The 16,671-nt window shown below is 47.2% G+C and overlaps 1 protein-coding gene across 1 annotated transcript; it reads right to left on the reverse strand.

Moving 5' to 3' along the window:
* Positions 1-137: 137 nt before the first annotated feature.
* LOC105684411 (protein gooseberry-neuro-like) lies at positions 138-14,837 on the reverse strand. The gene is made up of 6 exons (XM_012397719.2): positions 14,229-14,837; positions 12,244-12,557; positions 10,385-10,496; positions 1,171-1,367; positions 665-1,079; positions 138-570 (listed from the first exon to the last, which is right to left on the reverse strand). The coding sequence occupies exons 1-6, from the start codon at positions 14,278-14,280 to the stop codon at positions 311-313; spliced, it is 1,350 nt and encodes a 449-aa protein (XP_012253142.1). The 5' UTR covers positions 14,281-14,837; the 3' UTR covers positions 138-310.
* Positions 14,838-16,671: the final 1,834 nt, after the last annotated feature.

Genomic DNA, 16,671 nt, shown 5'->3' on the forward strand with positions numbered 1-16,671 from the left:
GTAAATATTTGCTCTGGCTTTTGAGAGGCAATTCACCGAGTCACGCGTCGAGATAATACAATCGTTGCGAGTAGTAAATTAATTTGATAACGGGAAATCATGCCACTATCGTGTACGGAATATTAAAAGTTACCTCCACAGGATCACGCTTGCTGAAAAGGGTTAAAAAAAAATCAGTTCTTCCATGCCTTGGATTGAAAGACAAACCCTCTACAACGGTTGACGATAACATTCGCTATATTCATTCGATTATTTACAATATATATTCTCGTTCATATGTATGTATATGTACATTCGTATAATTTATTTGCTAAAATATTCCGCCGACACTGCGATGGTAGTTTATTTGCGCCTGAGCCTGAGCCTGTGCTTGCGCCTGCGAATATTCGTATCCTTGATCGTAACCGACCCACTCCCCGGATACCGTGGCTTGAACCCCCGCGTGAGTCGCGTGTCCGGGGTGGGTAGGATGGGCCGCGTGATGACCACTGGGATGTGTCGAATAATCGCTATTTTGGAAGTGGTTGAACTGACCCCAGCCGAACTGCGTTCGCGACCAGTCGGAGTTTCCTGTGTTTGGGTAAAAGTGAGAAATTAGAATTCAGAAGAATTAGAAATTATATACCGTATATGAAAGTTTCCAGTTTCTTCAACCGTATCTTACCTGGATTGTGGTTGACGGAGGAAGGCGTCGCGTGAGCGACTGGCGGTTGCAGGGGAGTCGAAGCCTGGCTCATCTGCATGGAATTCACGTGTCCAGGGATTGATCCCAGGTGCCCGCTAAGGGAAGTCGAGTGTCCCAGGGCGCTGCCCATGGTTGTAGGAATTTGGGCAGCCAGGGATGCGGACATCTGACCGACTCCGGCACCGGAAACTTGATGAAGACTCGACGCTGACGTCTGATGGAGCGACGTTGGCACCTGCGGAATCCCTCCGGGCATTTGAGGGACTTGCGTTGGGATCTGGGAAAGGTCGTGGGAGCCCGTGTATTGGCACGGCGTCAACGGCAGACTAGCCACCGAATGCGCTATGCTACCGGCGTGTTTTCTGAGACGAGCCCTTCGGTTCGAGAACCAAACCTGTTCAAGTAAATCGACAAAAGATTTGTGAATTTTTCCAATTTGTTTATTGCTATTTTTGCGTTCGTCGAGTTCAATCGCCAGGACTCACCTGGATCCGGGCTTCGGTCAGGCCGGTTCTTTGGGCGAGTTCTTCCCTAGCGTAAACGTCGGGATACTGCGCCCTCAGGAAGGCGGCTTCGAGTTGCTCCAATTGGTCCCCGGTAAAGGTCGTTCTGCTCCTACGTTGTTTCCGTTTCAAGGGGATCCCCGGCTCGCTCTCGGTGTCCGAATCGTCTCCGCAGCGGCCTGAAAACAGGAATGGTTCGTTGAGTAATCGATCGAGCGCATGTGAAATCCGTAAGTTGTATATAATGTATATATGTGATTCGGAATCATTCGAACAATAACGCGCGGGTTCGTTCTGCAGCGGGAGATGATAGCGGCGGGTCGATGCAGCGGCTACTTTTCGGGGGTGGGGGCGTTTAAATAACGGTAATTAATAATCAATAAATCGTTGAGATATGCCGGATCATGCCATCAGCACCTTCGGCGAACACCTCGATGGGCTGTCAGCTCGTACTATGAATAAAGTATTGATGAGCCCGCTCATAAGTCAGGCATTACCAAAGTTCCTCTATATCGCAGCCTTAAGGGTCCTGATGGGTGGCCATACAGGACCATTTATCACTCGCTTACGCGATCCAGGCTATACAAGTATATAATACCCGTTCGATTGTTTCTCCGAAATTTTATCTATACGAGCCTGTCTCGGGTAATAATAATTAACCGGTGACCGAATAATCAGACCGCGGACCCTATCGATTCCACGTAATTCCGTCGACGCTGTCCTGCGTCGCGATGAACCGATTTTTTTTTCTTCCTCCCCTCGAAATCCCGTGATCGATATTCGTCGCTCGGACAAACTTCCGAGTACGGAGTATATGGTGTGCTATAAGAACGTCGATTGGATGGGTTGAAACTAGTGGTGAACATAAAGCTTGCGAGCTGGCTAACCCGAGCCCACGGTGCAGCTAAGCAATTCTCTCGTCCGTCGGTCGGTCGGTCGGTACGCCACGTCCCTAAGGCGTTTTATCGCGGTTCTAATACGTCCGCGTGCATTCACACGAAATGGGCTTCGTATGTGCGTGCCGGAGCCATTAAGTCATCCATAAAGTCGTCGTAAAAACGATCACCATCTTGTGCCGAGCTTAACCCGCCATTTTGTAGCCAATATAAGCTCGCGGGATATCTACTTGCATCGTGTGCTTCGTGCGAATATAATGTTATACGTAGGTGAGCCAGTGATTAAAAAACTATAATCTCATTCGAAGGAAGAGGAAATGAAAAGAAGGGATCAATCGATGGAAAATTCAAGGCTCGTTGAGATCGTAATTTCATTTCAAAGGTGATCAACTAGGCGTGCTATTGGATTTCGTATATCGTTCGAAAGCTTTATATTTTCTGCGCTTTCTATTTTCAAACGAAAATTTCTACAAGGAGCACGCGCGTCCTTTTCATTTTTACCCCGGCATTATGTATCTGCCGATATTATATTAGCCTTTTAATGTTACGGCTTTATATTATTCCCTTCTTTGTATACGGCTCGGATTCCGTTGCGGACTTTCTTCCGCTCGATCGATCTCGTACTTTTACCCCGCAGCTTATATTATGTCGGCATTTCCGAGTAGCTGGTGCCGAAATGAGATTGGAAATGCCAATCTACGAGATTCCGCATCCAAATATTTGGACTAAGTCGACTCCGGGTATTGTCGTTAGTTTTGTCCTATTCTCGTACACGTACTCTCGGAAGGGCCTTTTGCCCGCCACGTTGCCCTATTGTCCGTTTCAAAGGCTGCGAGACCTGCAGGAATTAAACCTCGGAAATCTTCTGTACATCGCATAGAGCAAACGTAAACGTCCGTCGTCTTGCGCATCGGATAATTTCTATAGTCGAATTTTGAAGCTCATGCTCAATTGCGCGACTCACAATGCCAACAAGCGATATATGCACATTTAAACAAACACAGTATAGATAATAGTTTCAAGGATTGTCGGTTTATTGTTATCGCTGTACACTTGCATTCTTATATTATTATGTACCCTCGCGACAGCAGCTGCAGCGCTATTCTATTATCGCATCATAACGTATCTAGAAAATCATTTTCCTCAAAGCTTTGTGCAAACTCTTTCGAAATAACATTTGAATTTTAAATCGCTCGAGAACGACCGCTCTCTGAATTCTGCCGATGAAAATAACATTCGGATTCAACGAAAATCACGTTCGCGAAACGTACAATGAAATTACCTTATGCACCTCTCGGCCATTTCGGTATGTATACGGAGTTATATGCCACATGTACATGTACGGGCATATAACGTAACAACGCGACCGTTAATTATCCCAAGTATAATAACGTTGCGCGGGGTTAGAGCGCTATGGAGTAATAATATGAAAGTAGCTAACAGAGTATTGCGAAATATCGTGCAAAACGGATACATTATTCTCGTCGGCACGGTAATCTTCGCTCGGATCCAGCTCCGTTTCTTGAAAGGAGTGCCGACAGAGTTTTTGAAAAAATCTTTTGAGGGGCTCCTGTTTACTACCGCGCGTACAGTACTACCTGTCGCAGTTGTACCGAAATTGACAATGGGCCAGACGGAAATCGGAGGCAGATCTTTGGCGCGGGGTTCTCTCCGTGTACGGTCCCGTACCGTGCCGCTGCAGACGCTGGTGGCTGCTGCCGCTGCTGCATCAGCGGTGAACCTCTTTGAGGTGAAACCTTCTCCTCTAAACGACTACGCATTTGTCAAAAGTCACGGAACTGTTATAGACGCGGCGCAACAGTGCCGCGTCGGGATTTTAAGCCCGATGCGTACGGTATAATACGGCACAAATAATAATAAGAGACGTCAAAAACTTAGAATATTGCGTTACACGAGATATGGTTATTATAACCGATCAAAAATAATCTCCTTTATAAGTTTCACCCACGTATAATGCACTGATGTACGGTCGTAAGTTTTAATTCTCATGTATTTGGTACGTGAGATCAATTTTATGGAGTTTTTGAAAGCGCCGTGTATTTTTTTGGGGAGGGGACATTTTTACAGATCGTACGATGCGAGAGGAGGTGGGGTCGTTTTTTTGCTTTTTACATTTTGCTGCTACAGATTGCGCAATTCGTGGCGACGGTTAGACGTTGGAATGGACGTTGGACGCGATATCAATATGCGGAATCCGACGGGTTGACGTCCCTCTCCCCTCTTCGGCGTTTTACCCCTCCCCGTGTCTCATTGTGGTCGGTTGAGCCGCGTTATGAAATATTGCCAAACATCTTTCGGCGTCCTTTGGGTAGACCGAGGAAGTCAAAGTGACAAGAATTTAAAGAGGCTCCGTCACCTTTATTGAAGACACAACTTGTCTCCCAACTATTCTTCCATTATTCCCGATTGTCATCCTACAGATGTTCCGATGCCGCCAAAGATGTGCCGCGCGCGCGCCTCCGCTACGGAGAGCTGCTCAAGAGTCAAGACTGGATCACCCAAATTCAGCCCTATGCCGCTGCCGTTTCTTTTGCTGCGGCAACGTATCTCCTGACCCTGGAGATGCTTGTAAGTTACGGTCGTATATATATATATACATAGATACGGGCATCGGTATTTTTTCTCAAACTCTTCTCACACAGGTGCGTACGCGAGAATACGCAACTTTGCCGTGCAGTGCTTAGGTAACTCCCGTTTTCCTTTCTTCTTTTTCCTCGGTTTCTCCTTTTTAATTTTTTCCCTTTTTTTTGTTTTTTTTTTTTTATTTCTCCTCTCAAATCGTACCTGCCCAGTCCGCAGCCAAAAAGAAATAACGTATTCACCGCGTATATAGTTGACGCCCCGGAAAGGGGAAGCTAAAAATGAGGGAAGGGAGAACCGAGGCATGTAAGTAAATAACTATGTACGTATATATATATATATATTAAAAAGAAAATAAGAAAACTGTACGCTGTGCACCACCGGCGCACGTATATTCAAGCCTCCGAAGAGTCACGTCAGACAGACATACCGGATTGCTTTCGGGAAGCCTTAGGAATTCGGGGCTCATTATTACTCGAGGAAACGATATTCGGGTTCTGATTAGTCAGTCGATCGTCAATCGCTTAGCGCCCGATGTCCTGTAAATAATCTCCGGAGTTAATCGTCCGTTGAAACGTATCTCATTTGAACGCTTCTTATCCCACGACTCGAACACCGATATCTGCGTACCTGACGTAACCCCCCCCCCGATGATCGTAAAAATTGTCACTCGTCATCCGATCGATTGTATTGCATTAATTTCCGTTTTTCCCGAACTCCGGTCATTAACGGGGCGTATAAATTAAAATAGTTGCCCCGGGCGGGATGCGAGGGGAGTGTTGTTCGTAACCCTCCCTCGTCCCTAGGGACCCCGCGTTCGAGGATCGAGGACGTCTCGGCCAGGTGTGTTCCGCCGAAGTTTGGCCGTTCGAGCGAACGCTTCGGGCTGGCCCGGTCCTCTCGCACCTTCGGCATTCCTTCGCGCGCCCTCTGACACCGGCGGTTCTCTCTTGAAGACTCCGAAGCCCCCGAGATCTTCGCCGGTGTTCGCTCCGTTATTCCCGTCCTTCTTTCAGCCGCGTCGATACCATCCGCCCCGTCCTTCTCGCTCCAACACGTGGAGGGCAACGAAACGCGATGGGATGGATCGTTTAGGAACCCATATGTTGAAGTTGTAATGAGAGAAGCTACGAGTTTCGAGTAGGGCGGCACTCGACGAAATGCTTTATAGATTATAATTTCTCCGACCCCCGTCCCTCGCATTGTTTTGCCACAGGTATTATTAGCCTGTTAACGCGAGGGGATTCGAATTGGATCTTCGCTCGACTTTGGCTATCCGCACCCCATCGACCGACTATATGTATAACTGTGCTATAATTTTATCGGGTTAATTTTTCACACGTGGACGAGTCGACCTGAAAACCGTCGATTATTCTATACGCGGATATATCCGATTGATAGAAGTTTCTCGCGTCATATACAATGGTAAAGTGGATGAACTGACTCTGATTGGTTGAATGGGGATCGCGTGAAAAGATGCGTGTAATCAATTTGTGGTGGCCCGCGGAGAGCAGAGCAAATAATATATCTCTTTCGAATGTATCGAGTCATTCGGAAATATGCCGGTCAGCATACCCGCTGGGAATCCAAAGGAGCAATCCCCTCGTTCTCGAATTCGGCAACACGTTCACGAAGTAAAAAAAAAAATAAGACGTGTCGTATTTCGACTTTGAATAAATCAATTCCTCGGAGCCGCCGGCGATATCCGGTACGGAACTAGGCTTTTAAAAATCCACATTATAAATAATTGTCGCCTAGACGCGCGATCGCCGGGTTTCTTCGGGTTCGGTATAAATACATGTATACTGCACGCGGCCTGCGTACATACATAACCGCTTCGTTCCCGCGTGTCCAATCGTTTTTTGAATGGGGTGTACGAAACTAGAAGAGAAGCCGGGACGGTAAAAGTTATAAATCTAGCTCCGCCGCGCGTTACCGGCGGCCGGCTTCTCATTCGGCCCTTCAGAAATCCGGTAGAGCTAGCGGACCGATTCTTGGTGGGGGGTTTCTTTCGTGTAGCGTGTGTGAGGTCCTAAACGTTAACAAATGTCTCGAAAGGGCAACAATGGTTTTCGGTTCGGTTGACACCGAACTTTCGTCTGTCTTTCTGTCAACGCCCCAAGGCGACGGAATGATGCAGCGACTGCGGCTGCGGCTGCGGTACCTCAACTCCGCAATGACCGGCCGACCACCATCTTCGACGTGTTTCGTTCGTACAAAGCGCACCTCCATCGGTGACCATCTCACCTTATATCGTATACAGTCATCTCACCCCCGCAGAGTTCACTCTATGTATATACCTATACTATATGGTATATACATATATGCGCCCATACTTTTCGATACCTCGTGAACGACCCATACAAGAAAAATGGAAGAAAAAAAGGAAGAACCTTTCATTTTCAGGGGGTGTTTTACTCCGCCTCACTCCACATTCACACTCCTAATGCAGTCATTATTATGTGGTGTCAGGCTCTTCTTGCAACCGCTACGTTGGTGGTCCGGAAAATTTTTGGAGCAAAGGTATTTCAGAACTAAAATCAACGTCCGCGTGATCGTGGATCGTTCTTTTTTCAGAACTCGTCTGATCGATTTTCATTGCCGCATATTTTTTGTCGTGTAATTTTTTTTCTAGTTTTTGACTCGTTCGGTCGCGTGGGTCGTGTCCTTACGGTATAACGGCAGCGGAGACATCAGGGGCGACGTCGGTTGTCGTGTATATATGGCGGGCGTTTAGCTGACGGAGAGGCAGCGGCTTGTAGGAACTTGTAAGCGAACGTTGACGTTGTAGGCGATACGCGTTCAACCGGGATTACCAGACTCACGTGACAAGGATAACGCTTATGACCGACCGCCTCCTTGTCGGCTCGACAACAGCATGCAACGAACTCGAATCGAGATACAAGACGAGATTACAGCTGCAGGCACACCCTTACCGGCTCGAAAAAAAGCTCGACGATATTAAATGAAAATAAAAAAACGCGACAGAGAAGCCGGAAAAAAAGATACAGGAAATAATATCGAGCGAGGAATGAGAATAAGAAGAGAGAAGTTTATACTTGGAATATTTGATGGAAAATTATGCGAGGATTTGTGGATTAGGTAAATTATTCAATTAGAATCTGGAGAGTGGGTTTTAGACGTATGCCTGAGTTATTATCGTTTCATCAATCTTCGGGGGGGGAGCGAAAGTTCTCGGTATCCTTGTCACCGAGTCTTTGAATATACGTAATATACCTGCGGCGTATGTATAACGTCTGAATTATTTATAGCTAACTTGTCCCCGGGGACGATACTTCGGTACAAAGTGAGCCGATGATTAGCAGAAACGTCAAAGCTCGAGCTGAGATATATTAATACCCTCCGTGCCAAAACGCGAGCTCTGATTAATTAAGTGGTCTTTAATTACCGTGGGAGTTTATTCCCCCCTCCCCCCCCCCCTACCCTTAATTTATCGTATGTAAATGCTTCACATAGAATTTCTTTACATATCCCACGGCGATACTTACGCGATACAATGTGCGGCATTCAACGTTTATTAAGATTTACACGCACGTACGCACACTCGTTAAATCGATCGGGCCCGATCATCGTTCGGATTTCAAAAGTCACCAGGCACCTGTGCGAGATAATCGCGCCATCTCGCATCTCCTCTCTCTCTCTCTCTCTCTCTCGCTCGTCGATATCCTCTCCGGCTCATCCTCGTATATTTGAGTGTTTCCGACGGGCCGCCAATCGCCCATCATCGATACAATCAATAAACCTGATTGTGAATCACTTAGTGTCCCTCGGTGTGTTGTGTTCACTTAATGCTGGCCACGCCGCGCATCATTTTGGCTCGTTTCACACCCGTACACCGACAAAATCTCTCGCGTGTAGCCTCCACTTCGGTACGAGGATAGAAGAGTCTCGCACATCATTTACACATTGAAACGTGTTCGATACACACCTACAGGTGTTACACGGATCCGTACGTATATATATATATATATACTCGACATTTTTATGTGTTCACGTACGCCTCGCGTCGTGGGCGCGTTTTGGTCGACGGGGATCGGGGGATCGGGGGATCGGGGGAGCGAGCCATTAGGCTAATCCCTCGTCGGCGGTCGATCCCAAAGGGAGAGAATATAAGGAGAGGAGAAGAGAATGAGAGACAGAAGTGGAAAGAGAAGGTGAGCGAGAGGGCCAGGGGCTACGTGTCATTCCTTTAGCTTGCCCGCCAACACCTATACCCAAATCATATGGAGTATACCGTATATATACCCTTTACAGAGGTGCTCCGCACCCCTAAAACAGATCGTGTAAAACTACCTATATCCGAACGATTGACTCCGAATGCCGTTTACCCGGTCAACCCACAACGCTTCGTTGGGTACCAAGGTTTACTCGCGCTCTGTCGAACAACGTAAGAGAATCTGCGATGTATAGAAAATCTAATTTCATCATCACCCGCTGAATCGCCCGACGTGTAGCGAATTTTTCTCATCCGGTTCATATAATTAGAATAATATAAAAGAAATTTAAATAGGCTTCCGCAATATCAATTCCTCTCCGAAGATCACCCCTTCCTTTATTTTTCGTTTTTCGTTCGGTTTTAGTTTATTACCAATTCCGAGGGATCGCTTGAGACTCCATAAAATTTTGGCCCTCCGGTTATTTTAATACGCCGCGTTGAAGAATGCGCGCGTATTATAATTCCAGGTTCCATCGTTACACCAGGTGGACGAAGCGCACTCCGAGTATACCGTATATTTCCGAGCTGAGCGTCACTGCTGACGTGTGGCAGGCGGTTCGTTTGATCTCTGCGGGGCCCCGTGAGGGGCCAGTGAGTCCCAGTGGGCCCCGTACGGAGAGCTCTACTCACGCCCAGGCTCTCCGGCACTCTCGCGGCAGTGCGGGCTGATCGGAGCTGACTTTTTCGGGTACACCTATGACGCGGTCCGTCGTCCGGACCAAAGAACCACCGTCAACCAACCATCGGTAGTGACTCGCCGCCACACCTGTGGTACCCGCGAGGATTCCTAACCCGTGTAAATCGTTCGCCGGTTGACGCCCGGCCAACGATTACTTACTTATTCGAGATCCTATACGAAACTCCAAACGAATTAATTTCAAACGGACGAAAAAAAAATGCCGCGATACGACACCGACCCTCGTTGCGGGACTTGTGCGTTTTCTCGCACGTTTATTGGAGGGATGACGCGTTTCATGCCGTTGAGCGAGGGAGAGAATTTTTCACCGGAAACTGGGGAGACGATGCAGCGACGTTATTCGCGAATCGAAGTAACGAAGGAATTGGGAAATCGGAGCGGTCTTGCGGAGCTTAAGCCCTAAATACGACGGTGATATGACGACGCGATGCCGCCTCGTTTCCGTAACGAATTACAGAGGGAATTCTTTTCACCGTATGCAGGCGCGGGCGTCACGATCAGGGATAATGCGTTCAGACCTCTGAGATATTGACACTCCTCGTAATCCGTTTGTCGGTCTCTTCCGTACATATCGCGTGGTTCACAGTTATATACCGATATACATGTATACGCGGGTGAAATATGTTTGTACCGACTGATTGAAACTCCAGCAGCTGCTTCTATTTATACTGAATTTTGTTAAACTGTTTTTTCTTCATTTATTGTTAGTAGACCTTCTCGCGAAATGTGAAATATATTATCGGACTCGAATATTTTCAAACTTACCACCGCCGAGGATCCCATCGATCGTATAATCCTTTTTACCGTCTTCCCCCGGGCGACCACCTCTCAAAAGCCTGCTGATCGAACTCACGCTCGGTGGATCCGAAAATCCCTCCTGTGGAAAAGAACACCATATAAGACTTGTTCCGCATCGCGATTATCGCGGTAATTGAGTCCGATGCTCCCGATTAGCGAAAAAAATTTTAATCGCTCATTTTTTCTACTCAAGTTTCAATGAAGATCGGAAGCATCATCGACTACAACTTTTCCCTGTCCTACGTATTACGTATGTATATAGCCTCAATTGCTCTCCGTTCGAGAAGTGAGGCGGTACGATTCCTACGCTTCGAGCTCTACAATTTCATGTCATTAAACTCACAGAGAAGGCGACGCCTAGCCCGATAATCTAGAGTCGCTGTTCCGTTATCTCATATATAGCAGCGCAAGAAGAGGAACTCCAAATTGCACACCGGGAATCGAGCAATCACGACGCCAACAACAAAATGAAAAGAAAACTCTTGTCAGTGTTACCCGAGGGTCCCCGGCTGCTCTAAAAAAACTTTCTACGAGCTCAAATCGACTGATTTTTTGTATTCCAAATGTCACCTGGATCACGTGCAACGTCAATCCGCAGGATAATTCGGGACGCGAAAACTGCGTTTCTTTTTCATCGATCCGCAAGTCCGTTTACGTGGATAAGCGATCGCGGCTGGCGCATATTCAGAGAATAAAATTTTGGAAAACAAAAAAAAAAAAACAAAAAAAAAAACAAAAAACAAAAGATCCCCGAAGCTAAACGCCGAAACGGAGGTGAACGCGGCATATCAGGGTAACATAATGGAATATGGATCCGCTTGATCGGTTTGCTCGGATCGGAGCTGCGAAGGACCGGAGCAGGAAGATCGCGTCGATCCCTATCGGCCAAGGTAAATCTCCGATCGCGGATCTCAGAAACAATAACGACCTGGCCAAGCGATGACAGGGAGGCTGGAGAAAAGAGACGCGGTCCAGCCGCAAGCCTTGGGGCTCAGGCACGCCTTCCACCGGCATTAAATGCCGCATTAATGCCGACCGCGCGGACGATCCAAAGGCGTAACAAATTCCAATTTTCAATACCGAGATACATCCGACCATCCGACTCTTCGTTTTATTCCCCGACGCGCCTAACTACGGATACGTATACCCCTTCGGTCGCGCCGATTGTTTTCCAATTTTTCAGTCGACCGTACATAGATCCGATTCAGCAATATAGTTACTTTGATTCCTCGAAACCTGGAAATTTTTGAAAATTTCGATCAACACCCTCGTCGAAGCTGACGAAGCGGAGATGACGTCGGGAGGCGAATCAAACGGTGGATCGGACGGAGAAATTCGACGCCAATGAACGCGGCGTGGGTGAAGCGGCGGTCGGATTCGTATTAGAGGACACGCGAGTCGCCCGGAGCATCGAAGTCAGCTCCGCGTTGCCGTGTAACGCTTCGGAAAAGAGGTACGAGAGGAGAAGGTCCGTGTTCCCGGTTCCCGGTTCCGTGCCGATGCAGATCCTCTTAACTCGTACATATATCGCGTCGTAGACGACGCACACGCGGCGAGAGCCACGGACCGTTCGGTCCATTGAAGCTGCCGAGCTGCGGGTGGTTCTGGCATAAATTTTTATATCGCTTCGCCGGAGATATACCGTAAACTAAAGTACTCGACTTCTGCTATGGCTTCATAAACGTCGGCGCTCGTATATTCAAAGGGTGGTATAAAAGGCGAGAAATATTGGTCCGGATTTGCAAGATTGTAACTTGCATTATTTTTTTTTATTTTATTTTTTTTGCCACGGAGTCGCGATCGGAATTATGATCGTTTCATCGTACCTTCATTAATTTGTCTCTGATTTCCCAAGAGAAGATGCCGGGATTTTCTCTCTTCAGATCTTCGATCCTCGCCTCGACTTCTGGGGTAGCGACTCGGGGTTTGCTGCCACCGATTACGCCGGGCCTTATGGATCCCGTTTCCTGGTAGCGGTTCAAAATCTTCGATACGCATCCGTGGGAGACTCGAAGTTGCCTGGAGATCACGCAGGGCCTGACCCCCGCGGCTGCCATTTCGACGATCTTCAGACGGATGTGATTCGGCAGAGGACGTCCGTTTATGAAGACGCCGCCGAGCTGGTTCATTCGCCCTTGACCTGAAACATTGCAGGATGAACACGTGAAATCGTTCGAAGATATTTCAGGGTTCGTCGTATTCGGTTTCCCGCGCAACCGAATGGTGACCATTTTTCTTCTATATCCAATTACTTTTACCCGGTCCCCCCTGTAATTTTTTGCGAGTAAGAAAATAAGAAATTGCAAAGCGCAATTGAACGAGATATGATACCGCGAGCTGCGTGTGGCCTCAAAACTGTCGTCGTAACGCGGTAATGATTCGCTTGTAATTACGGCGATGTGCCGGAGATTGTCTTTTCCCATGGCGGAAAAAAAAACATCCCGTTTATACGTAAGTTTCGCGTCGCGACGGACCGGTTCTTGACCGAGGGAGGTGTACGTACGTACGTAGGTATACACACGAGACGCCGCGGGAGCGAGCGATGATGCGAGGAGAAGACGAATGTCGTGTCGCGTCGTTCGAAATCGGTAGAACAGTTGAAACGATTAAACGGTGAAATTAGCGGGAAAGAAGTAAAAACAAAGAAAAAAAAAAAAAACAACATTATAAAGAAGCGTTAAATTTTACAAGTTACGAAGAGTTCGGAGAGGCGTTCCCATAACTAACGAGGGGGACAGACGGTAGCGGTTGGTCGTTAACGAAATTAGCCTCGTGTGTGCAGCAACCAGCACCGCCGCTTTTTATAACACCCGCGATACGGAATACCGTGTTCAACTTATCTACAAATATGATTATACTTTTGCATCGAGTTTTTGGATTTTTCTACTTTTTTTTTTTTTTTACGAATTCACGAAGACTGTTCGGGATTTTGTAATTGACTTATCGGACGTCTATCGTGCGTCATCGGTGCGATATAATACACCTATAATTTAATCGATCTTGCACGCTCGTTATATTTTGATAAATCGTTATCATATTTTTGCGGAGCCGCGATTTATATTCGGCGTACGTTATACCCGTACACAGTGATACAGGTGATTCGTAATAAGTGATTCACTGCAACTCTCGCGCGTGCCAAAAATCGAAATAATATACAGGTATTATGTTCGAGATATGAATGATCGCGCGGCTTTTGATAATTAACGATTCGAAATCGAGTAAATACCGATTAATCGATCTTGCGCAAGAGCGCATCAAGTCATATTACATACAATCTACAAATATTTGACCACATCCATAAATCGCTGAATCAACTCCATATACAGGTGCGCATGAGTATAAATATAATAAGGTGAAAAAGGCGAATGCTTATTCCAGTACAGATAATCACCATTGCGCAACGATTGACACCGCGCGGTAATTCGGGATCGTTAAAATCGAATGTTAATTGCCCACCAGATTAATTTCTGCCTATACCCGATTGTAAAATGTTAATTTTTTATTTTTCCTCTTTCATTTTCTCCATTCAAGAACAAGCCATGAATCTTGTTATCCGTGGGGCTTATCAGACCTCATTTCGTATTCACCCGAAAAAAATAATTAGCCGATAACAGACCCGCTGGAAAAATAATTAGGCGTTCAATGATATATTTGATTTTTGATTTCCAACTGCTCAAGCTTTCCAACGGTTGGATAACTGAGGAGAATTATGTAATAGAAATCAGATTGGCACAACGAATCGCATTTCGATTGGCTGTAATGAACGCTCTATACCATTATTTCACAAGATTATAAACAATCCTGAACGTACCTTGAAAAGGATATCCACCAAAAATCGGTCTCATTCCACCGGTGACGTCCATGTCTCCCGGTGATGCGTATTGCACGCAATTATCCAAAAAATTTTCACTCACTAATCATTCATCGGCACTGAACGCGTGTAAATTTCTAATGCGGACGTCTACCGTCCCGAAAAAAAATGAAGAAATCTCACGGGAAACGAGGCATCGGAAAAAAAAGCGAGGAAATAATCAGCGCCAAATCCTCTCGCGTTCTTTCGTTTCGACTTTGAGTTAGCCAGGGCGAGGCGAGGCCGGTCGAAGCCAGGCGGACTCTTTACCTGGCTATTCGGTATTGACAACAAGAAAAGCAAATATCACGCGCAGCGACTTCGGTTCCAAGGTACTATTGGAGAGGAGTTCCTGAAGAACGCCGGCGAGGAGCACGCGGTTGTCGTGGTTGTGGTGGATGCCCGACGCTGTGGTGGTGGTTCCCGATGTGGTCACGGGGTCATCGGTTGGGCCCCAACAACGGTAACGCCCCTCGTTCACCATTGGCGTCCACGAGTCGAGGGACGTCCCTAAAATTTCGCGCCTGCGCTCCAGGATGACTACGAAGCTCGTACCTAGTCGCTCGAAACCCCCAGGTTGTTAAATGTGTCCTTAAAAAAAAAAAGAAAAAAAAAAAAAAAAAAAAAAAAAAACCCCCGCTGGAAAGCGGCACCACGGTGTTACGTAAATGCAAAATAACTCGGCTGACGTGTGCGATTCCGATCGACGCGAAGACAACATGGCGTTCGTCGGCTCGTTCAGTACGTACCCTCCATTTATTTTTAGCTAGCTGTGGTATACGGGCGTTCGCATTCGCTGCATGAAAAATTCAGGGGATGAAATTTTTCTTCGAAGTCGAACGACTAAAGGGAACTGGATCGATCGTCGGAGGTTACGAATGCTTCCGAACGATTTTGTTCATCAGCGTCAGAGAATGAATTTTTACCGCCGGGTTTGCTGTATTAATTTATGGTAGCTACCTCCAATAAACATCAGTTACAGCACAAGGGTGTCCGAGAAAAAGTACAAGAGAAGTAGATGAAGGGTTCGCAGTGTCCTTGACAATGTCTACTAAGCTTTCGAAATATTTATCAACAAAGACAATTACAATGCCCCGACGTGGCAGGACGCATCCTACACGACCTGCGGAGGTTGACAAAGATTGGTTATTATAAGAAGGCCCGCCGGTGTATCTCGTCAATTTTTGTATAGGAGGGATTCTTACCCCCCGCAGAAGTACGGGGGGGTGCGCCGCGCTGCGAGACCCCGTAATGCGACGTCTCGAATTGCGTGAAAGGCTGCAGAGACTTGTGCGAAGTGCACGGTTTCTCTCGGTATACATACGTGTGTGCGTATAACTTGTACTTGTGCGTGTGAGCGCGGGTATACGGGCGCTATATATGTATGTATCGTTGTAAGCGTCGAAGAATATTTACAGCAGAACTGTCCGAGAGTAAAATCATAATGAATGTATGATGGGGTATATAAAGTTTATGGGGCCCTATAAACCGGCAGGGTCGACTCGCTGTAAATCTTCTCGCTTGCGCACGGTAGCACACGACGTGGCCAAAGACTTCGACCCGGAGTACCCGGAGTTTCGGGGGCTCCGTGAGGACCGTGGGGGGTCCTTGTGCCTCCCTTCGGAAGATACTTCTTACCCTGTCAGTGACGACAGGTCATCTCGCGGAACTACCGTACCGCTGCACCGACTGGACTACGACCTGCAGACGCGTTCTCTGCGGGGCGACAACGATGATAAAAGAACCGTCGCAGGAGGCTGCGCAAATATTGTACCGAGATTACTGCGGGCGGCCAAAATGCTGTGCAGAGTTCGGCTACTGCCAGCGCGTTAAGAGAATAGAAGAAAAGAGAAGAGAGCCGAGGAAAAAAAAGGAGATTTAGGGTGCGACTCGGGAGGAGACGCTTGACGTTTTGTAACGCTCCGAGGACACAGCGAGACCTGAGGACTCCTCGTCGAGATTATTTCCGCCGCATGCCGATGCTGAAATTTTTCAGCATTCTAACAACAACGATAACCTTTCCGACGCGATCGGTAGCCCAAGAATTCGATTTTTTTCCTCGGCGTTGATAACGCGAGGGGTTGTGTACGGTTTACTCCGATTTTAAAGGTGACTCCGACGATCGCTTTTAACTTTTCTACACGCGGATCCTCGAGGTATTTTTCTCCCTATTCGTTTCGCAGTACATTCGCGTCCCTGCAGTATACATAGATTTCGTACAGGCGTCGCAATTGTCTACAACCGAGCAAACAAGCGTGACCCGTCACGTTTTAAGGGTGCGTAAAAATTTTACCCGCATCGATTGGTCAGCGGACGGAGAAAACGTAATGCTGATTGGCCGTGTCTGGGGATGCGAGAAAATTTTGAAAAAGGGCAACGCACGGTATAACGCGCGGAAGAAATT

Source organism: Athalia rosae, chromosome 4, assembly GCF_917208135.1.
Source record: "Athalia rosae chromosome 4, iyAthRosa1.1, whole genome shotgun sequence".
In the NCBI taxonomy this organism is placed as follows: Eukaryota; Metazoa; Arthropoda; class Insecta; order Hymenoptera; family Athaliidae; genus Athalia; species Athalia rosae.